Raw genomic sequence first — 24,202 nt, 5'->3', positions numbered from 1 at the left:
AGAGATGAGAAGCTCTCCCTCGGTCAGTGACCAGGTCCTGCCAAGCACTGGCTGAGTGCCAGGCCCCTCTCGCTCCCCTTCAGTCTCACCGCCAGGGCGTCGCTGCTAGGACTTAGACTCCCCCGGCTCAAAACCTTTTGGACCCCTAGCCTCTTGACCTCTCTGGTTGCCACCTGCCATAGTCTGTCCTTGTGTGCTGACCCCCCACCCCCACCCCAGTTCCTTCCCTACTTCCTGCTCATGTGATCCTCCCTTTCTCTGCAGCCTGGCACCCACCCCCACCGCCCTCGGAAACTTGCTCCCTCCGTCAGTGATCCCGTGACTCTTCTTTTGCCTAATCGAATGCCCCTTTCTCTGCTTTGGTTTCTTTTTCTTCCTTCCTTCCTTTCATGGGTTGGATCACCCACTTCTTGGAATTCTGTCTTCTCTGGCTTCAGTGATGCCTCACTGTTCCTCTTGGGTTCATTTCCTCCCCCTCCGATAACTCCTACGTCCTTTGGGGGATCCCTTCTGCTCCTCAGCCTGTCGGCTGCGACACCCCTCAGCGCGTGACGTCAGCCCTTGACTCTACCCGCACGTACTCCTCCATGAGCGCTTCCATCTCCCTGACCTCTTCCATGACGTCTGTGCTGATGGCCTCACCGGGGCTCTGCTCCCCTATTTCTTTGAGGGCATTTCTGCTTGGATGTCTCACTGTCAAAGTTACCGTGTCTGAATGGAAGCAGCCATCTCTCCCTGCCTTCCCCACCCCAGTCCCTTTATTTACTTCTGTTTGGATCGGGCCAGGCTCGAAGCCTTGGTGCCATCTTGGAGGGAGGTATGACAGGGTATGGTTCAGAGAGAACCACTGGAGTCAGGTGTCCCTAGTCCAAATCCTAGCTTGGCCATGTGGCAGCTGTGTGACCTCAGGCAGGGCACTTTAACTTCTCTGTGCCTTGATGCCCTTCACAGTTTTTTTTTAAAAATGGACAGATAATAGTTTCTTCCTCAGAGCGTTATTGGATGAACTGAGATAATGTATATGAAGAACTGAGCACAGTGCCTGGCACCCGTGTAGCTCAGAGTAGTTCACAGGCTCCTTGCATTTGCTGATGCTGTTCCCTCTGCCGGGGGCACCCCTCACTTCCTGTTTGGGTGACTCCCTCTGAGACGTCAGCCCTGAACCTAAGTTCCTCCGCTAAGTTGGATGCGGATTCTATCCGCCCTGGTCATCCTACATTCTCATCGCTGGCTCTCTTGCCCTTTCTGCCCACTGGCCATCAGCTCCTTGAAGGCCCGTGCTCAGAGAGGTTCACCCCCATGGCCACAGGACATGTCATGCGTTGCCATAATGCCTTCCCACAGTAAGTGACGTGGCTTGGAGTAATAGAGGATACAAAGTAATTTTATAATCTGTAGACCACACCTGGTCTGTTTGTTCGCTCTCTGTAACCTCTAGTCCTGAATCAAATCAACTCTAATGTGCACTTAGTGATTGAAAGGGCTAGATGATAAATATTTCAGTTTTCACTAGCCATAGTTTCTGTTGTAGCTACTCTGCTCGGCCACTGTAACTTGGAAGCATCCATAAATAATACACAAACAAATGGGTGTGGCTATGTCCCAATAAAACTTTACAAAAACAGGTGGCCAGGCCGTAGTTTGCCAACCCATACTCTAAATGAAACTCATTGGTATTGGGAATTAGCAAACACACTTCCCCCAGCTGGATTGTTTGGGAGATTTTTACTTTGGAGCCACCAGAAGAGCTGGTTTAGCTAATGACTATTTCTCGCTTCCAGATCCTGTCTCCGAAAGAAGAGTGGGAGAGCAGGACTTGGTACCAACCCAGGAGAAACCCACCTCGCCTGGAGGGGCTACTGAGAAAAAGGCGAAGGATGACAGTAGGCGGGTGGCTAGGAGTGCTCAGGACCTGAGCGATGTTTCCATGGATGAAGTGGGCATCCCACTCCGGGTACGAATACAGACCCATAAGTCCTACCTAGGCTTCCTCTTACGCCGGTGACATGCATACCCCTGAGTGCATGTGACCCTACTTGCGGCTGACGAAGGCTTCATGAGGAAATGCCTCAAAGACTGAGGCACTGCCCACTCTCCAAACCCACTGAGGGCTGCAGAGACGCTCAGAGTGCAGCAGCTTTCCCCAAAGCATGTTAGGTGTTAATAAGTCTCATGAGGAAGGGGGTTTGAGGTTTAGGGGACTATGGGGGAAAAGCAGGGTGGAACATAGGCAGAGCGGGTTCTCTGCAGCAGAACCTCTGAGAAGCTTCGGGCCGGTACACGTTCAAGGGGAGAGAGAATGTTGTGGGCAGTGTTTCCCAATCCCCCTTTTTTGTCCCTTGGAGCACACTCAGAAATTGTAGGTCTAGGCTTACAGGGCCCTGGGGAGTGTGGGACTCAGGGTCCCTGTTGATGGGTTCAGGAAGAAGTTCCTCTGGATGGGAGATACTCCCGTCAGCCAGGGTGAGCAAGAAGGTCTAAAGGAACCACAGAATGAATTCAGGCTTCCCCAGTTCTCCCCCTCCACACAGACGTGCCAGCCTCCTGCAGGCCCCGCGGAATTCAAGGGAAGCCTGCTTTTGAAACCGGATTAGGGTGAATCCCCTTGTTTTCCGTGAACCCCTCAGAACACTAGCTGCAGTATGTTTCTCTACGGTCTCCGTGTAACGAATGGACATTTTTTTGTGTCCCTTTGGAGGAGGAGTAGAAACAGCAATGGGCTGAGCCTTGGAAGAACTGTTGTCTGGTCCTAAGTAATACTAAGTATACAAGAACAGTAATAAGTATAAAGGGAGCCGTGAAGGACAGTCATTGCCACCACCGCTTAGGGACGGCACGGTCTCGTCATTCACTCTGTCAGCCATCATTCACTCTACAAGGTGAACACAGATAGAATTCCCATTTTATAGATGAGGAAACAGTGACTCAGAGTGATTACAGTGCTTGCCCAGGATTGCACAACCTGTGGGTGATGGACCAGTCTGACTCCGAAAACCCACACCCCTAACCATCGTGTGAGGCGGCCTTCCCACTCACCTTCTCACCAGCTCTGTGACCTTGGGCATCGTTTTGACTTTTTTCCTCATCTGTAAAGTGGGAGTGAATATGCCTGATCTAACCACCCATCTGTACCCTTCCTTGTTTTATTTTGCTCTTAAAACAAAAACAGCCCAGCTTTGTGGTTAGGATGAGAACTCTCTGGCCCTCTCCAAGGTGACTACACTTTTACAGAATAACCTGAAATGGATGGGGGCATGCAACTATTCTTTGCCTCTTACGTTTCTAGGAGGCTTTACTTCTGCTTAGTTGTCTCTCTAAAAAATGAAATTTTTAAAAATTGTATGAATGGACACATTTCAGGTGGATCTTTGTTTACTTTTTTCAAAATCTGCATCCTTTTTGGCCAAATATTACTCTGCAGATTCAGGTCTGAATCTCTTGGTCTGGCTATTTTATTTTTAAGATTTTATTTATTTTATTTTAGAGAGAGAGAGTGTGTATTTGAGCAGTGGGAGGGGCAGAGGGAGAGGGAGAAGGGGAGAAGCTGAGTGTGGAGCCCGACACGGGGCTCGATCTCACGACCCTGAGATCATGACCTGAGCCGAAATCAAGAGCCAGACACTTAACTGACTGAGCCCCCCAGGCGCCCCTTGGTTTGGCTGTTCTTTCTCAAAAGTTTTGCATTTTTAATGAAGATTTAAATGTGGTATCACCAGGGCGCCTGGGTGGCTCAGCCGGTTAAGCGGCTGCCTTCGGCTGAGCTCATGATCCCAGCATCCTGGGATCGAGCCCGACATCAGGCTCCCTGCTCAGTGGGGAGCCACTTCTCCCTCTCCCTCTGCCTGCCACTCTCTTTCTCTGTCAAATAAATAAATAAAATCTTTAAAAAAAATAAACGTGGGATCACCAAGATGTATAGAGTTAGTGAGTTTTGACCTCAGATGTTGTCACTTTCCATTATGATTTCATGATCATAGAAATTCTGAAATGTGCTGACATTTCCATTTTATTTTACTGTTTTTCTCTAGAACACCGAGAGATCAAAAGACTGGTACAAGACCATGTTTAAACAGATCCACAAACTAAACAGAGGTACTGATTTTCATTTGTAGAAGCTATGCTGTGTTCATATGTTGACTATTGTGGTGAGGACTTAAACTTGCTTTGCTAGGATGTCAGAAGACTGGGCCCTACGCTCAAGTCATTGGGCACCAGCCTGCCTGAGCCCAGCCATACGCCTGCAGAGCAGAGCACGGAGGGAACGCTTGTGCTCTGCCTCACATGTGGGATTTGAGGTCAGCTCTCAAATCCTCCCTCTCAGATGTTATGGGATGCAGCAGGTTGAGCCCAGCACTCCACCTATGCTCCAGCATCTGCCTGCCCGGGATGTGAGCAGTTCTGACTCCCACCTGCTTCCAGCTTTAGGTGCAGCCCCCCGTGTCAGCCCATGACTGCCTTGTAGGCAGAGCAAGTTGAGAAAGCCCTGAACTGGGAGTGGAGAAAACTGGTCTCACCTGGATTTAGTCCCCTAAGCACTCATGTGACTTTGGGCTAGTCATATACCTCTCTGCATTCAACCCACTTCCCTTCCTCCAAGGGATGTTGCAGGGTCCAAATGAGAGCAAATTCTGCCTTAGGAAGTAGAGTGCATGGTGCACCTGTAAGGTGGTGGTAAAATGAAAAATAATCTGCCCCAACTGGGAGCCAGCATTTGGCAGGTAGCCCTGAGAGTCAGTCAAGAGCTGACACACCAAAGCCCGCTCAAGCTTGAAGAGAAGTGCTTCTGAATCAGAGGCCCACTGGGCTATCAGCAGGTGATCCAGCATGGTGGGAGAACCCCAGGCCAGCGCTCAGGTAGCTCATGACCCCACCAGCTCCCATCCGCCTGTGCGGCCAGTCAGCTGATGGGGATGCAGCTGCACCATGGGAAGGGTACCACTCCTACCATGGGCAGAGCATTCTGTTGTTCCTTGGGGCCAAATCCAGTCTGGCCGCCTAGCACAGATGACACATGAAGGCAAAGAGAAAGCATTCTGGTCGGTGTCGGCCTAAGCCGCAAATAACCGGTCTTTCTGATTAGCTGCAAATGCCAACTAACATCACTGTTAATGAGCTCCTACAATGAGTTCACAATGAACCTGGCTGTGCCTCTCTTCAAACTCTTTCAGAATACTGAGATGTTCAATGTTTAGTGTTTCTAAACCAAGAGTAAATCCACTGTGGTTGGGTGGATGAGCTCAGTCATGGTGGTGATGCCAAAGGCTGGGTCTCTGATTGGGTGATGTCAGTTCTGTTGGTCACTTCCTCGAGCTGATGTCCATCTCCCCCAGCACTCTGTGTCTCTCTCACCTTGAGACCTGGCTTTGGCAGCCCAAATGCCAAGCCACAGGTGCATATGTGAACAGTCTGTTATTCTGTGCCACAGGCAACATCACTTCTCTCCTGTTAGAGGGATTAACTCAACCCAAATTACAGGTTCTAAACAAAACCAGCTGCCCTAATGGTAGACAGAGATGTGTAAAAAATTGAGAATCCACTGGTTTATTTGGAAACTTGAAGCTTTGTGCTAAATCCTTCTCGCTTACTAGAGCCTGTGTATATGTAATTCTTTGTCCAAGAGGAAAAATGATACTGTCTTTTTAGATGTGTCTCAGTAATTCAGGCAAAAGGACTGGATTTTTAAAAGCAATCTGAATTTCTTTCATGTCACTAGTGAAGCTTAGTATGTTCCAGAATTCAAGGAGCCTGAACTGTGTGTGGATCCCTATTCGTTCATTCTCTCCATTTGTATCTTCCTCTATTCTCTCTCCCAAACTTCTTCCTCTGCCTAGACACTCCTGAAGAAAACCCTTATTTCCCTACGTACCAATTCCCTGAACTTCCTGAAATCCAGCAAAATTCTGAAGGTACCATAAACTTAGACAGTGTATCTGTTGTCCTAGCCTTAAATTAATTCTTATAGTTCCATTCTAGGAATAAGATTTGGCTTTTAGATTTTGTTTTTATAGTCCTTTTTGGTTGGTGAAAATTTTATTTCACTCATTTGCATGATGTGCTGTATTAAAATAACTAAGGCCTTTCTAATTCATTAATCTCGTGTTAAGTGTGATGCCGTGTGCTTTAATAACACTAAAGTAGGTAATCGTTCAAAAGAATCAGTTGCGGGATTTGTCAGTTCCTTCACTTCATGGTGGGTAGTTTCAAAATCCACTGCTTTTCTCTGCTACAGAGGACAATCCTTACACTCCTACCTACCAGTTTCCAGCATCTACTCCTAGTCCTAAATCTGAAGGTAATTAAAGGAAAATCATGTGCCTCTCTTTGTACTGGTGATGTTACTTTCTTCTTCACCTTGGGGTTTTTTCTGGTGGCTAACGGGCTGTCTCCCAAGCATTTGCTTCCCCCATCCTTGTGTTTTGTGGTGGAGTCTTGCTCCTCGCTGACTGTATGACCCGAGTCTATCCAGATGGATTTTAGTACTGGTCCCTTGGAGTTTACACGATTAATGGGGTAACCAGTGTAGCTTAGTTATAATGCTTTGAACATTTGGGGCTCTGGGAACAGCTGCCAGTATTTGGGGTGGTCTCATGGTGCTGGTGGCTGGGCAGTGACGTGGGGAGGCAGTCATGATGGCCGATGGGCAGCAGGTGGACACACCTGCTGTCAACAACAGACAAATTACCTAGTTTCTATATGTGCTGTAACCCGTCACTGGGCCCCTCACGGATCTTCAGGGTATATCTCCTTGGTAGGGAATTCCCAAAGAGGTATCCAGGTATGAGGTCCGTTCATGGTGGGAGATGATGTCTCTTGAAAATAAGGGTTTTGGCCAGCTAAAAAATGTTTCATGAAATTGCTGGCTAGGAATTTGGACCTGCTGGGAAGGATGGTCACACTTGTATCTAAGAGCAAAAAATCTAGGTGTCGAAGAAGGTTCTAAAAGGTAAGTTAAAGGCACCATCCTGAGAGCTACCCTAGTCCCAGGGATTATCTGATCCTTGGGTGAGTGACCCAGAAAGAGGGGCGTGGAAGGGAGTTTACAAGAGGAAATTTCATTAAATGCTCTTCAAGGATGAGATGTTGAGCTCTCTGAACTTACTTGATTAGTACTGAGCATTAGTACCATGCATTGTCCTTGGAACTGAAAATAGTACCATGAATAAGATATATCCTCTGTTCTCAAAAGTGCACATCCAGCAGAGAGACAAGGCCCCTTCCTTGCTCTGTGTCCAGAGTGGTGGCAGTTGCAAGAGCATGTGTCCAGAAGGCCAGAGGAAAGCTTGCTGGTGCAAAGGAGCTCCTCAGTATATATCTGGAGAATGTTGATGAGTGGGGCTTCGGACCATGGTACCATAGTTCTTTTTTCGAGATGCAGCCCTGTCCCACCTCCTCGGTATTTCTCTGCTCTAATTAGCTCAGCAGACTGTCCTCCACAACCCTTCTCGTCACTGGTAAAATCGTGCATTCACTCATTCATCAAACTCTTACTGATTGCCTCTCATATATGAAAGGATGTCCTGGGATGTATTAGATACAGTTTTAGTTAAAATACCAGATTCCATCTTGGCTCTCCCTTTGATGTGCTCGTCAGTGGTTTCCAGCCATTTCATATCTGGGTTTGGAAGAAAAGTCTACCAAACAAACCCAGCTTCCAACTCGATGCTAATGATTTCATTGTTATCAGTGACCACCTCACTTCCAACTCGATGCTAATGATTTCATTGTTATCAGTGACCACCTCACTTCCAACAAGAATCTGTCTGGTGTGTGATAACCTAGACTATTTATCCTGGGGTGCTGATTCTAGCCAAAAGCGTTGCTTAAGAAACAATTGACTGAGCTGAGTGAGGGAGACATTTTATTTTTTTAGGGTGATTTTGACGAAATGCGATTTTCGGTTGGTGCTTCATTTGGACTTGAGAACCCAGCACCAGGCTCCCTTCTGGGAAGATGACAAGTGCATGGAAAGCGTGAAGGCATAGTGTCCCATAGGCAGAGGAAGGCCCCCTGGAGAAGTCCTGTGGAGAAGCAGAGACTCCGTCAGACTGGAAGAATGCCATAGGCCTGCCACGGGCAGTGCTGGCAGCTTCCACGGTCAGCCTGTTGGTCTGAAGACGGGGTTTCGTGGCCTCACACACGCAGCTGCCACGCCTAGCAACCCTGGCTAACAGTGACGTCTGCTTTTTGGTACACATCAAGTCAGGCTCAAGAGGGAATTGGGGTGATTTGGCCTTGAGGCATAAACAGTAAGGGATGATATGGTAACCTGTCACCTAGAATGTAGGAAGCAGACCTTAATATTTTTTATTTTCAAAGACCAAAGAGGATGAAATTGTCGTAAAGGATAAAAAGGGGCAAAAATTAGTTTGAACATAAAAGATTAATAATAACCAAGGTGATTAGGCTTTAACACAAGTGTCTAAGAAGTCTTCTTCCCCGGAGATCTTTTAAAAACAGGGTGGATTTCATCTCACCCCTGCTCCTGCTGCAGATGACAGAGCCAGACACAGACCACAGATGTGTTCAGTCACATGAAGGCTCTTTACAAATGAGGGAAATGTTTGATCTAGATCACTTTAAAGAATCTTTTTTTCTTTTTTTTAAGTAATCAGAGATTCTCTGGCTTGTGGTTGTGATGTCTGTGAGCTTTGGTAGGTCCCCCTCAGCCCCGTGCTTCTGGGCTCTGCACGCCCTTCTTAACGTGGAAAATATTTATGCCTTTCAAAGAAAGGTGTTAAGGACAAATTAGCACCTAGCCATAGATTTTAATGAGCATTAAAAAATAGCCCACTTTACTGAGAAATATGAGCTGTCATTCCAGAGTCTGTCCTTTGCAAGGAGACTGTTGTTGCTGCAGGTTTTTTTGTTTTGCTTGAGCTCAGAATTTGAAACTAGAATTATTTGCAATAAACCTTTCAAAACCTAGCCTAAGGGCCGCTTCCTCCGTCTAAATTCTAGTTGCATATACAGTATAAAAAAAAAATATTTCTAAGTGTCTGAAAGCTGATTCTCCTGACTAGTAAAAGACTACGGGAAAGTTTGTTTATGCCGGCTTAGCAACCTTTTTTCCCCCCAACTATAATGAAAAAGCAAACTTGTCCAGGCTTTCAGAAGATAAATAGAATTATCACGTCTTAACTTGTGAAGTTTAAAATGTACTTGAAAAGAAACCTGTAAACTCCCAACAGGGAGCAGTCCCTTCTAATCCTTTTGTGATCTCTGAGACCACTCTGGGACAGGAGCGGATTGCTCTTTGTTTCATGAGGTAGTGAGGAGAGATTGGGGCTAGGGAACTGAGGAAGAGCAGAATGAATTCAGGAGACTGACTTCTTGAAATTTCACTATGTACCTCGGTCACTAGAAAGCTTATCAAAAATAACTTACCAGAAATCCTTTGGGAATAACTTTCAAGTAAGGCTGAGCAAATGAGTATGACTTTCTTTTTTTTCTAACCTTCACTTGACCCACCCTCTCCTCCCCATCATTCCTTCCTCTGTGACCCAAAGCTACTTGTCTGTGAATTCCATTCTGTTCTCTCTCTTAAAGGCGGAGAGATGTCCTTCTGTACCATCTGAGATGTCTGGTTAGAAAGATTGGGGGGGTGGGGAGAGAGACCGTTGACAGCGACCAGAGCCAGCCCCACCCACCGCCGCACCCAGACGTGGAGGGGCTGCTAGGGTGGGTCTTCAGACCCGCTGCTGCGGCCTCATCCCCTGCCTCCTGCTTTAGGAAATAGCAGTGTGGTGGCTCGGACCTCAGCAGCTCACAGGCATGATTCCATTAATAATAATAATAATAATATTAATAATAACAACAATAGCATAACCACCACAGCGCCTGCTGCGACCACCATTTATTGAGCCCTTACTGAATACAAGGCCTCACATGCTGAGTGCATCACAACTGTTACCTTGTTTCATCCTCGCAGGAACCCCGCAAGGTAAGTCCTCATTTCATCAATAAAGGGTGTAAGGCTCGGGAAGGCTAAGTAATTTGTGCAAGATCACACAGTAAGTAGCAGAAGCAGGTTTTAAACGCAGATCTACAGGGCCCCCAAGCATGGGCTCTTTCTTACTCTGTTCTACTGCACTGCTGATTCCTTTACCTCTCCTGCTGCACCCTGTGGTCTTGGCTGACCCTCTCTGACCCCTAACTCCAGGCGCCAATGTCTCCCGGGATGGCATGTGGGGGTATGCAGTTAGGAAACGTCCCCAAGTGATTTGACACATGGCCAGGACTGAGAACCACTGGAATGGAGGAGACCACCCTTCCCACCCTCCAAGAAGGAGAAGATACTCGCCAGTGCAATCCAAGGGAATGGGGATATAGAATTGGGGTGGTGGGGGGGACTTTAGATTCAAAAGAGCTAGCCTTCCCGCTCTGAACATGGCCAAATGATGTTGGCTCTCTTGACATGCTTTGTGTCCACAAAATGGCCACGCTTTTCAAATGACGCCTCCGAATCAGCACAAAACCAGGTATCTGGCGTGTTATTCCATGGTCCGTGGCCTGTGAGAATACTTTTGGCCATGTCAGGGTCAAGGGCTGTCCTGTCAGCCAAGGGGGAAGTTCCAGAGACCAGCTTTTCCTCTTGCTTTTGGATGCTCCTTCCACCAGTGTCAGGCCGATGGTGACCACTGCCACCTTCTGGTGAAGTGTCTCAAGGCATCCCCAGGGCGTGGTGACAGATCATGCCATAGTGATCTGTCTCATGGACCTTTCTCCTCATTCCTAGATGAGGATGCGCCAGGACAAAGATTTGGGAGGCTGATTTCTCCCAGGCACATCTGTATTTGAGTTAAAATAATCCTCTACTGGCCTTACAGGATTTCTAAGAATAGCCTCGTTTTGCCTGAGTTCAAGCAAGTAGTTGTATCGTGAAGATGCCTGGCCAGGCTCTGTGTGCCTCCTGTCCCCACTGCAGCTCGCACTGCCCAGGGGAGGCGGGGCCCGGTTGCCCGCGGCGGTCCCCTTTGCTCTCCTGAGGACAGCCGGGCAGGAGGGCTCCGCCCGGCAAGTGCAGTCTTAGAGCAGCCTGCAGGATAGTTGCGAGAGCGTGCGGTTACACCCTCTCCACCTCCACAGGCCAGGAACGCTGCTGGAGGTGAGGACGGTGAGTCTCCTTCCAGCCCGCTGGTCCTGCCCTTACTTCTTTCCTTCTCTGTCTTGTTCTCTTCTTCAGATTCTTTTTTTTTCCTGTATTTTTTTCTGTAGCTACTCTATACCCTTTGTGGATCTTTTTTTTTTCCCTTCCTAATCCCTTAAGATTTGCCTTTAACCAGAACATAGGCAGCTTTGGGAATGTCTCCCCGGGCTCCCTGGACTATTCCTGACCACCTTGCCCCGTATCTCCTTTTGCTGATTCTTCCTCCGATCCCACCCAGACTTTGTCCCCACTTCTGTATACATCTTTTTCTTTGAATATCTTTGTTTGTGGGGTGAGTGTGTGTGTCTATCTTGACTCCTTTATCCTTTCTCTTCCGAAGTGTGTGGAATGAAGCAGAAGGAATTAATTTGAGCAGTAGAAAAAGGTTGTGTCAAAAATGAGCCCCTGATGTTAGGAAAATAATTTTAAGTTTAAATGCCTAAGAAATGCATAAAATTAAAATTTAATTGATAAAGGCACATGATTATGTAAATACTGCTTTTTGTGCATCTCATTTTAGTCAGTTACATATTTTTTATAAAATAATCATTCTCAACCAGCACTTGTTCCAGTGTTTCTAAGATTGTTATAAATTCTCAAGAAAGAAACCCCCCAAATCCAGGAAAAGTCTTTTTTAGAAGTTCATTTAAAGTCACTGTGGTTGAAAGAGCAATTATGTGCTTCCCGGCAGTTTTAGGAGAATAGCCGTCCCCAAATCGAGCCTCCAAGGATAGATTGCCAAAGCCTAGAGGGCAGTCGCTGGTGTGTAAACATCGGAGCCCAGCAGGGGCCTTTGGGTTCCAGAAGTGGATTGTTCACCCTGAGTAAATCCCGCTGAGCCTTAGAGCTTCCTGGAAGTCGCTGGCACCGGAAGTTCTGGGTGTCACTGCCAAGGCTCCGAGGGGCACCGTCAGCATGTGGCTTCACCACGAACAGCAATCACAAGATCCCAGCTCAGCTGAGCCCCCTAAGGCGCAGTTTTAAAGAACCCGTGGAGAAACCATAAAGGCAGGATTTCAGACACAGACAATGTCTGTGTTCACAAACAGCTTGAAAAACGTTTCATTTACTGTGTCTTAGTTGTGCTTAAAAACATACACTCCATTGGCTAGCTCTAATGTGCAGAAATGCAGAAGGGTGATCCTTGTACCCAGTTTTCCCATTCATTGGTATTTTTAACTTCATACCCATCTACCCCAGTGTGGCCTTAGCCTGCCAGGAGAAGGGAGCAAGAGAAACAGCAAGTAGATGATGTAGCAAGAGTGACTCGGTTTTACCCATTGTCCCTAGAAACCAGCAAAAAACTAGAAGTGGGTAACTCAGAAAACTTGCTTAGGGGGGCACCTGGGTGGCTTAGTTGATTAAGTGTCTGCCTTTGGCTCAGGTCATGATCCCAGGGTCCTGGGATCGAGTCCCGTGTCGGGTTCCCTGCTCGGCAGGGAGTCTGCTTCTCCCTCTGCCTCTCCCCCTGCTTGTGCTCTCTCGCTTGCTCACTCTCTGTCAAATAAATAAATAAAATCTTTAAAAGAAAAAGAAAGAAAACTTGCTTCAGCCTCACCAGGGAGGCGATGATGCAGAAAAAGAGAGCAAAGGCTACAAGGGCTGGAAGTCAGTCTGGCCAGCACCGTAGTGCACGACTTGAGTTTCAAAACAACACCCTCCCCTGCCTCTTCCACAATAAAAATTGTAGAAGAGCCACAGTTTTTCCCAGGATTGGGTAGATGAGGCTAGGGTGAGGAGTAGGACAAAGCCCCCATCCCTGTCACAGGGCTTTGAGGCAGCACAAGGAGGAAGGGAGTCGGAAAGACCTTGGGTCCATTCCTGCTTTGTCCTTTTCTCACTGTGTGGCTAAGGGCAAATTCTCTTAACTTCCCTGGGCCTCCTTTTCTTATCTGTGAGATGAGAGATGTACGTGCCTCCAGGAGTTTTCTCGAGGATTGACTGAGATGATGTGAGTAAACTACCAGCCACTGTTCGGCACTTAATGGAAACCGTGATTGTTTTTATTCATAAGCAGAGGTAAAATTTTCTTACATTAGATTTGTAAGACAAACATCAACAATTAAAGTAAATTTTGCATCCCCTGGGACCTGCCCTGATGGCTAGTGTTCAGCTGAATCCGTGGAACTTCAGTCTGCCGTCTTCAAAGGCGAACTGAAATCCACATGTTGGACTCAGATGCCGTGGACACAGAAATGAAGAGCTTGCTCCCCCAGAGGGGCTCCTGCCCTGCGTTGGCCGTAGCTGGGTGACTTTGCTTTTCCTACCTCCGTCAAATAAGAAGTAGCTTTATTTTATTTTTATTTTTTTTAAAGATTATATTTATTTGACAGAGACATGGCGAGAGAGGGAACACAAGCAGGGGGAGTGGGAGAGGGAGAAGCAGGCTTCCCGCTGAGCAGGGAGCCTGATGCGGGGCTCAGTCCCAGGACCCTGGGATCATGACCTGAGCCGAAGGCAGACGCTTAACGAACTGAGCCACCCAGGTGCCCCAAGAATTAGCTTTATGAGCGTTTAGTCATTCCAACGTCTGTTGCCTTCACCCCTATTTTTTTCTCCTCTTACTTTTCAAAATACATAAATTATTTAACTCCCCAAGCTGTGCTATTTTTTTTTCCATCTTATAAGAACTATTTCTCATTTTCTTCTAACAAATCTTCCAGATTTCTGCATAAGGAAGCTCTGGGGAGAAAAAAGTGTTTAAAGAGCTTAGGCTTTAAACATTTTTTTTTGAATATTTAAATGCCGTGTTTCCCCCATGAAAACGTTGCTTCTTACCCCAAGAACCAGGTAACAGTTACAAACTAATCCTGACCTACTGTCTACGGATAGGCTGTCATTCCATGATTCAGAGATACAGGGTTTTGAGCTAAAATGCTAGGCTGGATTTTAAGCAGTACATACATTGGTTCCTAAGTAAGCTAATTTCTCATTTGGCAACCACCATTTTTCCAGTCAAATCTCTACAGTCAGAGCTGATTTTTAGTTTTCTTTGACATCATGGCATTTTCAGCAGAGTAATCAGAAGTTCTATTAAAAAACAAAAATAGGCAAGACAAAATTCTTCAGAAAAGTACTCCAAAAATACATTTTACCTCTTCTGCCCTATTTTCAGAAATTAACGTAAATCACCTTGCACATGGCATGTATAGCAGGGCAAGTCTTGTTCAACTTTGATATCGACTAGTTCTTATCCTTGAAGCGGAAGGAGGGAGGGAGGGAAAGATAACTTGGTACCTAATACCTTTCCTTTATTTGTTTGGGCCGGGGGGAGACCTGGAACAGATAAAAATAGGGAGAGGAGAGGAGGGACTAAGAAGGGCTGCCAGAAGGCATCTGGGTGGCTCAGTCTGTTGAGCGGCTACCTTCGGCTCAGGTCGTGATCCCAAGGTCCTGGGATCAAGTCCTGCATCGGGTTCCCTGCTCAGCGGGGAGTCTGCTTCTCCCTCTCCCTCTGCCGCTCCCCCTGCTTGTGTTCTCAGTCAAATAATAATATATTTTAAAAAGGGAGGGGGCTGCCAGAGAAGCTGTCTTTGAATAATACTCAAGATAATAGCAGTGTTTTATTTATACTTCACAAAATATCCCAGCCTTTCTTGCTCTGAAACTTAGAATGATTTGCAGAGAGATAGGACTTGATTAACACTTAGTCAACATGTGACATTGGAGTCTTTGGCTTGCGTTTGCAGGTTACTTCATGTTTTTTGTTAAAGCTGGCACAGATTTTAAGGGAAGGAGTTGGGTCTTCATTTCATCCTCAAGAATTCTGAATTCAGGTTGGCAAGGTACTAGAAAACAGGACAGGCTGACTGATGCAACCTGACTCTTGTTGGAGAAGTGCTTTGGTGCGGGGGGATTATCACGGGCGTAGTGACTAAATATCCTGCATTCTCAGGACAGTTCCAATTTAAAAATCCGTTTCGGTAAATGTCCGTGTGCTCTCGTTTTGAGTTCAGGGAGGCTACTTCCACGAGGGGCTCAGCTCTCATCTCGGTTCCGCAAGTGTCCATGTCCTGGGGTTCTCTGTATTGTGGGACGTGTGCCTTGCCCTTGCAGAGCAAGCCCACAAAACCCTGGGACTTGGCTGGTTCCAGAGTCACCGTTTAGACACTGAGCCCAGGCAGTACGTTTGCAGAGCAGACCTGTCAGCTCGTGCTGTGTCTCGAGGAAAGCAAGCTACTCAAGCAACTAGGTTGAGGTGGAATCAAAGCAAGAGACTAGGAGGGTCTTCTCAGCCTGTTTCCTTAGCCGCAGCTCCTCTTTGGTGAATGGTATTGTGTATGGAACTGCAGCGTATAAAACAGGTCACAGCCGCTATGGGCAGCTGAAACCGCATCTTTGGGCCTCCCCCAACCCATCCAGTAATGGGCCTGGTGGACTCTGGGGGACTCAGCAGGCTAGACCAGAGACTGTCAGCATGAGCATTCGGGGACCTCTCTCCGCCCCTGTTTCCAGCCCAGGCTGGGGACCCTGTGTTCTCGCTTTGCTTGTGGAAATTGTCTTGAGGAGGACCTTTGGCTATTTGTCCCCATGCTTCCTTGGTGTCAGGTGGCAGTCAACCCCCTGGTGTCATGAGTGGACCTTCCGGACTGCAGGTCGGCAGATCCTGTTTGGTTGGGTGGGCTCTCAGATGGGGTCTGCGGTGGTGTAGCTTCCGGCACTGGGCCCCTCCTCTGTGTGTCGGGCTCCCAGTGTGGCTGGACGCCGGTGCAGGACGGTGCAAGTGGGGGGACATGTCACTTGGTTCCCTTACCTCAGCCAGATTGCTCCTGATTACGTTTTGTTTTGTTCACTAGATGAAGATTCAGATCTATACTCACCTCGGTACTCCTTTTCTGAAGACAGTAAGTGATGTAGAATTTTCTGCTTGCCGGGGAGGAACAGAGGGTGGTAGGTGAGGGAAGACATCTTCCTGTTTTTGGTTTTCCTCAGTTTTTGCAAGTCTTTTGTACCCACTTTTCTTCTCCAGCAAAATCTCCCCTTTCTGTGCCTCGCTCAAAAAGTGAGATGAGCTACATCGACGGTGAGAAGGTGGTTAAGAGGTCGGCCACACTTCCCCTCCCAGCCCGCTCTTCCTCACTAAAATCAAGCCCAGAAAGGTAAGTGCTCCCTCACCCACAATCAGCTCTGAGAGTTAGGGCTCTCATCCCCAAGCTACCACTGAAGTGCACTCCCTCTGCTGATCAGGCAGCCTTAGAGGCAAGAGTCACAGACCCAATTTTGAATCCCTGTGACTTATCCTCAGTCTCAGTGTCCTCATCTGTTAAATGGGGATACATTTTACGTTCATAGGGATGTTGCGAGGATAAAACGAGCTAATGCATATAACATTTCTAGTAGTTCCTGGCTCACAGTATGGGCTTAGTGAACGTTGGCTATAATTTTTTTTTTAAAGATTTTACTTATTTAATTGACAGAGAGAGACACAGCGAGAGAGGGAACACAAGCACGAGGAGTGGGAGAGGGAGAAGCAGGCTTCCCGCGGAGCAGGGAGCCCGATGCGGGGCTCGATCCCAGGACCCTGGGACCATGACCTGAGCTGAAGGCAGACACTTAATGACTGAGCCACCCAGGTGCCCCAAATGTTGGCTATAATTATCATGACTTTACCCTTCTCACAAGAGAAATCTTAACTGTTTAAAATTTGTCATGTGTTTTCATACTCTTTGTGCATTCTGACAGGGTCATACCAGAGAATATGATTTTAAAATGAAGCCACACTTACCTTTTTTAAAGACTTTATTTATTTGAGAGAGAGAGAGCACACACACATGCATGAGCGAGCAGGGGGAGGGCCAGAGGGAGAGAGAATCTCAAGCAGACTCTGTGCTGAGCACAGAGCCTAATGCAGGGCTTGAGCTCAAAAACGATCCTGAGATCATGACCTGAGCCAAAATCAAGATGACTGACCCACCCAGGCATCCCAAAGCCACACTTATTAATAATTATGCAATGTGTATCATTGAAAGATAAGGCTTGGAGTGGTCCTAAGGTTGGTGTTCGTCATCTCCTAATGGCTGTGCTGAATGACCCACTTTTCTCTATTGAGTTCTTATTCCCGATGGAGCAAACTTTTATGCCATCTGGACTGGTGTCCCATGCATCTTCAGGCTCCCTCTTTCACCACTTCCCAACAAGGCTCTGACCAAACTATTTTTTTTCCTCTAAGTACACACTCAGTTTCACCCCTCCATACCTTTTCCATCTTCATAGACAAATGAGTGGCTGAGTCCCACACATAGGCAAGTGGCATCTGCCTGAGGGTTTTGATAATTAATTTGAAAGGAAGGCTGGGTATACCCTTAAGTCTTTGTGGGTACACACTCAAGTGCATTCATCAAGCATCTGCTGGGTACATTCTGTCGCAGATTGAACCAGATGCTATGGGGGAATATAAGCATATATAAATCACTGTCCCTGCCTTCGAGAAGTTTGTAGCTTTGCAGGAAAAAAGTAACTATAGTCACAGTGCAAAATGCCATACTGTACATGCTTTAAAAATTTCTCAAGAACTTCCAAGGGTTCACGTATCCTCTGGAACCCATTGCTGGCTCACGTTACGTATCTACACCCAAGGCTGTGATTTGGGTGACTCCTGGGGCAGGGTCTGGAATAGAGAGGAACGTGGTTATTAATTGCAGATCACATTTATTCAGTGCTTACACCATGGGCCTGGTGCTCTGCTAAGTGATTTACATGCACTGTCTCATTTAATCCCTCCAGTATCCCCATTTTGCAGATGAGGAAACTAAAGTAGCCGTGGGTGAGGTGTTTGGCTCAGCTCCCCAGGCTGGCGAGTGCTGTAGCAGGGACTGGAACCACTTCTGACGGGCTCCAGGACCTTCGTTCTCTCCCACTGCGCTAGCAGGAGTGGGAAGCACAGGCATGTTTGGGAAACGATGAGCTCCTGAGAGGAGAGCAAGCTTTGCTGCCGCTGTTCCCCACGCTTCTCCTCGTTCTCTGCGCGTCCGGTGCCCGGTTTTGAGCACAGGACACCTCAAGCCTTTTGTGAAGCCAACACGGAGATGTAACTGGTTATTTTGAGAAGGAAACCAGCTCAACTAAATGCTTCGCGCAGAGTCCGATTTTATGCTTCTGATACAAAAATTTCTTGATTAGACTGCAGTCCGCCAAAGTCAGACCGTGTCGGATGCCAATTTTCATGAACATAGCTCTAATAGGATTTTCTTTCTCCAGAAACGACTGGGAGCCCCCAGATAAGAAAGTGGATACAAGGAAATACCGTGCAGAGCCCAAAAGCATTTACGACTATCAGCCGGGCAAGTCTTCTGTTCTGACCAACGAAAAGATGGTAATGTGTATATTAAAGTTCTTTTGTCTCCCCTGCCGTGTTCTTTAATCTGGATGCATTGTGCGCTTGGATTATATTCTTTCTCCCCTGAGATAGACTCTCTCTGTTTCGAAGACAAATGAAAAAATGAAGTATTTTTACCCTTTTCATTTCTGCAGGTGTTTATAAAATGAGTCCTGAGAGTCTGCTTTGAAAGATGCCATATTGAGCTTTGTTGTTCTTTTTGTGCATGATTTGAACTAATTTAAAATGGTCTACTAATGTAAAGATTGATTTTGCTGCTGTCTTTTTAAAAACGTCTAACCGTTAATTTATCAGGCTTACTACTAACTGGACTAAAGTCAGGGTTTTTTTTACGTGACTCTTATTCGAACATGCATAAATTTTGTAGAAGTTACGAGCACCTCATTAAAAGCTAAATAATTAATATGTTGTTGTGACTTGGGAAGAAAAGACCCAGGCTGTTAGAATATGTCTTGTAGGTCTTCCTTTTCTGACAAGTGCACTATGGAGGACGAATTTCATATTCAGTCTGGTTTCTAATTTTCTACACATGTTCACATCGCCGAGCAAGTGCAAGTGGGGGAAATGGCATGTCTGGGCATAGAAGACCACCCTGGAAAAGCGGCTTCTTCTGTGAAATGGGAAAGAATTTTTGCAGACTGATTAGTTTCATATCTGTCCCTCACGCTTCCTTTTATTCACCCTTCGTTAGGAAAGCTGGTTCAGAATTCGGATCACGGTTAAAGGGATTCTCCAAAGCTCTATAAATATTGCAGCCCTCCAGCCATGCCAGCAGGATGGAATTATCATGCTGGGGATTGGTTTTTATTAAAATGCGGTTACCACACTGAGAACAGATTAAGTAGGCCTCTGAAATGCAGGTTCAAATTATTTTCCCTCCACCTCTTCTGCTCTACATGTTTTAAGTAATAATTGATTTGACTTTTACTAAAATAAAAATGTGACATCTTTAAAAGCACAAAGGGAGAAAGTAATTTTAATTAGGAAGAAAGGTCAACAGTTCACAGAAATGCTTTAGGGTTGTCATTCTTTAGCATTTACTGTGCACCACAGTTATTTTAAGCAAAAAGTTCAGAAAGGAGCAGAGAATTTTGCCTCTGACTCCACCCTGCCCTGGGGGTTCTCTCCCTGTTAGAAGATCATACGCACTGAAGTTAGCCTTCCACACACAGGTGTGCCCAGAAAGACAGTCATGTGCTTGGGAACATTCCTGATACTTGAATAACAAGCCGGGGATGCACCATCACGTGTCCACACTTAAATGATGTAGTCCTTTCTTTTTTGAATTTTTTTCCCTGCTGTTTTTGCCACGTGAACAGAAAAGTTGGAATGTGTCCATGTGGCTTGCCTTTTGGCATCCAGTATCCAGTTTGCCAGAATTTGAGGACACCTCACACCCCCACCCCCAACCACCACATACACACACACTTTTGTCTTGTCCTTAACTGTGGATAGGTATGCTAACTAGTGACAGATATAGAATCTAAATTTGCTCTCAGAAATGCACAACTCCTTTTGAGGGGAAAAATGTTTTTCCAATTTGAAGTACTCCTGTCTGCTTCAGCCTGCCAACTTAAATGGCGACCTCACGGGCACATCTACCCGTTGTTTGCAGGAAGGGTTGGTGGTAGACTTGTAAAGGCTGCCAAAGAGCTTGTCTCATCCTTGGAGTGAACCCAAACCATCACAGGCAGAGGAAACCCTGTGCTACCTTCAGAATCCCCCACAGTAGATTTACAGCCTTATGACCTCTTCAGCCATGTGGCCGACTCCTATGACATTCTTCATAACTCCCGAGTCCCCCGTCGTCATAGTCTGAGTCCATCGTCTTGTCCTTCAGCCTTGGGATTAGAGATCTAGTGGTCAAGCCCTGCTTTGTCAGAAATGGCCTTTTTCTGGCTTTGTCCCTTTTACTTCCCTCCAGAACTTCAGCTCAATTCAACAGATAGATAGAGAATCACTTTTATGTGCCAAGCCCTGGGTTAGAGGTTGGGGTCCCTGCTGCTCCCACAGGAATATATTGGGAAGGACAGACATTAAAATAGTAATTACAGACATGATACAGATTCGGATGTGTAAAACAAGGGGGTTTCTCCCCAGTACACGGTCACTTTGAGTTCCTTCCTGGCTTTTCACGTTTGTCACTTACCCCTATTTTAGCTCGGGGTCCTCTGCCAACGCAGAGGGTCTGCCTTCTCCTCAGGATTATGAGAAGGGGATGTTACATACTGGACAGAGCACTGGGCTCGGAATTGGAAGATCTGAGTTCAAATACTGACTCTGCCTTCAGCTATCTTGGGGCAAGTCCTTTAACTTTTCAGAGCCTCAGTGTTTTCATCTATAAAATAGAAGTATTGCTTGGCCTGCCAATGTTACTGAAGTACTGAGTATTGAAGTGAGTACTGAGTAGGATTGCATACTCACCGAAGTATCGAATGAGAGAACCACGTGCTGTAAAATGTATAAGAGAATTATATGAACGTTATCAAGTGCTGTGCACATGAACGTACCACATTCAGATTGTTTAATTAAAAATTGAAGCTAGTCTCTGGCTCCCGTCCAAGAAGCAAAACCATCCTCAAGGAGAATCAGGCATTTTTCTGGCAGGTCATCTGCCTTTTCCAAGGATTTGGCCGAGCTGGGGAAAGTAGCCCACAGTAGCAGAGAACTCAGCCTGGCCTTGTGGAATCCACCCTGCCTGCCAGGACGGAGATCCTGCTCTGCGTCTAGAAGGACGTTTCCTATTTGTCCATTCCATAATGGGATCTACAGCTGAGTCGTAAATGACAAAACCGAATGCAGATGTTAGTGCTGTGTGGTGGTACCTCTTTCACTTTCTCCCCAGGCAGCTGCTCTGGGCCCACGCAGTTGACATGCGTCCTGATTCAGTTCTCAGCACAGCGTTAGCCTTCGCAGTAAGAACAATCTGCAAGCAACCTTGGGCAATAAAATGGGCTAATTCTTTCAGGACCGAGTACCAAGACATTCAGGCCATTTCCTGAAAGAGTTGGTACATTTTATTTAAAACAACAACAACAAAAACCTAACCGATTCCCAGGGAGTGGTTATAAATAGTGTTCAAAGATAATAAACATGAAATGGGTTTCATGAAACTCCCACCATGTGAGGATCTAGCATGTCCCAGAGCCTGGACTGTCCCTCCGGAAGAGTTGTGTCCTTCTTGCTGTTGTGCCTCATTTCACTGAATAAATTAAGAATCCTTTTGGAATCCATTATTTTACATCATTTCAGAATCCAGTGAGAAGGAGCACACCTTCTCCTTCGAGATTCAGGCCCCTAAGTCCCTAAAGACAGCTGGAGGAGATTTTAATCTGGATGCAAGGGGGCAGACTCCGTTTCAGGAGACATTTCCCTCTGAGTCCAGCTAACTTATATTCAATGCATGTCACGTAAAGAAAAGTTCTCTGCCACGTCTTCCTCCTTTTAAAACAAAAGTAGGAGTAACGGTGAAGACCCTTCGAAGGATTTTAGAAGAAGGGATTGGTCAGGGTCGCAAAGAAAGTTGACCGCCGTTTCTCCAAACTGCCAAAGGCCTGTGAACAGAATGTGAAGAGAAACGTGCCCCCAAGGAGCTGCTCCGTGAAGCAGTGGCTTGGAAAACGTGGCCACAGGACCTGCCATGTGGCATTGCCCTGAGGGAGTGACGTTTCTTAGATACTGTTTTCAATCTCGGTGCAAAATATACCTTTTCTATTTCATATTGTTGTCGGAAAGATCACCATATCTCTCTCATGTAGTGACTGCCAAGGTATTTTGAAATGTATCTACATAGATGAAATTCATGACGCCATGAGCCCCTCATGCTTTTGTCTGCTGTGAACTTGTATCTCCAGTGTCTGAAGGGAAAACCTGATTTGCTTTCCAGGCATTCGTTTTCCAACTAATTATTTCCAGAAACACATGTGATTCCACAGAGCGAGATGTTAAGACTTTATAAAGATCTGACTCGATATGAAACCCCGTGGAATCAAATGATCAGTCTGTGTGAACCGCCTCTTAGAGTTGCATGAAGTTGAGATATCTGACTTAATTTTTGCAACATAACCCAGAAGTTTTCTCCCCCCTGTTCTGTCGTCTGTCTTGTTCAGCTTTTCCCTCACTTTATTTTTCCCAGTTCTTTAACATTTATTTGTGAAAGCACAAAGTATATTCTGTCTGTATTCCTCCCCCACGGATGCTCGTTTAAAATGTTTTTGCACTTGTGTCCTCTGTTCTTTACTTACACCATCTTTCACTGTACTGTGTATAGGACATGATTTCTCACCTACTCATGTGCCATTAAAGATGCAGTATTAACAAATTGGCTTTTACAAAGTGTTGGTATCTGCATTTATTTGGAAAACCCTCAAGGCAGCTTTGCAAATAAGTACTAAAACTATACTAGCCAATAAAAATTATTTGCTCTACTCATCTAGCGTAGATGGCTAAATGTTTGGTGTGCTCACCAGGTTATTTGCTCCTCACTAACAGTTCTTCCTAAAGAGGAAATACAGGCTTTCTCTTCTCCCACGATACAGTTATTGAGGAATATGCCCATATTCCGATCTGTCGTGGAGGGCAGCAGTGCGGTGCAGAATTCTCCATCCGTGGCCCGTGTGCCTTCTGCCTCAGGGCTGAGAATGATTCACTCCCTGCCCCTACCTCCGTTTCTCTGCTTTTTTAAACCCATCCTCTCCCACCTGTTGTAGCTCCTTGTTTTTGCTGATGTCCATAAAATGGATGATTGCTGCTATTGGATACAGTTGCTGTTTATCCCTGGAAACCACTGCATCTCTACTGGCCTGTTCCTATGTAATCTCTGCATAATGTTATCCTTCTCTCTCTTCCATTTCCCTGTCACCAACCCCTATAGAGTCGGGATATAAGCCCAGAAGAGATAGATTTAAAGAATGAACCTTGGTATAAATTCTTTTCGGAATTGGAGTTTGGGAAACCGGTAAGTTTAATAGCTTCAGTGGTTATAGACACCTTTTTAAATAATGCTGTTGATGCATTGTTGCTGCTAAAGAATCAGATCTGTTTGTAAGGAATGCAGGAAGTGGGGGGCAGCCATTTCAGTGGGCAATCGTGGGATTGTCTCTTCTCACTACAACCTGTAAGCTTTCCCGCACTTTACTTCACCAAGAAAGGACAGTGAGCCCTGGAATTATTTCTTGCGAGAAAATCACAGAGAAACAAGACTAAATCATTGCACTAGAAACAAATATCACATACCTTGTAGCTGGCATTGTTTTGTCCATTGGTTCAATTACTTAACTAGAGTCTTTATGGCAAACTGAAGATAACGCAGGAAAATGCATTACACACTGAGAGGAGCAGCATTGTTACTGCTTTAAAAAGATTTAAGTACATATGCAAAGGAAGTGCCCCAAACAGCCTCTGTATGTAGATGTCATCCACGAATGCATCCCCATTATAGGTGGCTTTGGAGAATGATTTCTAGGAGTTAGTGTAATATTTCCCAAAACTTAAAATGGGATTAGGCTGAATGCTATATTTGCTAGAATTTCCCTGTGATGTCACTGAGTTGCCTTGGCACAAACTGATTTTTGGCACATACATAAGGAGGATTTTCTTAGCCCTTCACCCAAAGGTGTATCACCCAGAGGGGAGAGTTGAGTTCATTTTTCCACTGGAGAGGACTAGAAACTGACTTTCAACCTACCAGGCTGATCACAGAGCCGATTTAATATATGCTG

General features: G+C 46.2%; 1 protein-coding gene across 50 annotated transcripts in view; it reads left to right on the top strand.

Annotated features, from left to right (window-relative positions):
* SORBS1 (sorbin and SH3 domain containing 1) overlaps positions 1–24,202 on the top strand; it is a 225,957-nt gene that overhangs the window by 145,292 nt on the left and 56,463 nt on the right. For 25 of the 50 annotated variants that reach the window (XM_032432268.1, XM_032432255.1, XM_032432263.1 and 22 more), the window contains 8 exons: positions 1,782–1,954; positions 4,029–4,092; positions 5,832–5,906; positions 6,230–6,292; positions 15,943–15,990; positions 16,116–16,245; positions 18,344–18,458; positions 23,356–23,439. In XM_032432268.1, the coding sequence (XP_032288159.1) occupies positions 1,782–1,954; positions 4,029–4,092; positions 5,832–5,906; positions 6,230–6,292; positions 15,943–15,990; positions 16,116–16,245; positions 18,344–18,458; positions 23,356–23,439 (752 nt within the window). The remainder of the gene's footprint in view (positions 1–1,781; positions 1,955–4,028; positions 4,093–5,831; positions 5,907–6,229; positions 6,293–15,942; positions 15,991–16,115; positions 16,246–18,343; positions 18,459–23,355; positions 23,440–24,202) is intronic. The other 25 variants (XM_032432265.1, XM_032432271.1, XM_032432277.1 and 22 more) reach the window with 4 other exon arrangements.

Source organism: Phoca vitulina, unplaced genomic scaffold, assembly GCF_004348235.1.
Source record: "Phoca vitulina isolate PV1807 unplaced genomic scaffold, GSC_HSeal_1.0 scaffold48, whole genome shotgun sequence".
Classification (NCBI taxonomy): Eukaryota; Metazoa; Chordata; class Mammalia; order Carnivora; family Phocidae; genus Phoca; species Phoca vitulina.
Note: the sequence above shows the minus strand (reverse complement) of the source record. Positions and strands in the feature narration are given on the sequence as shown.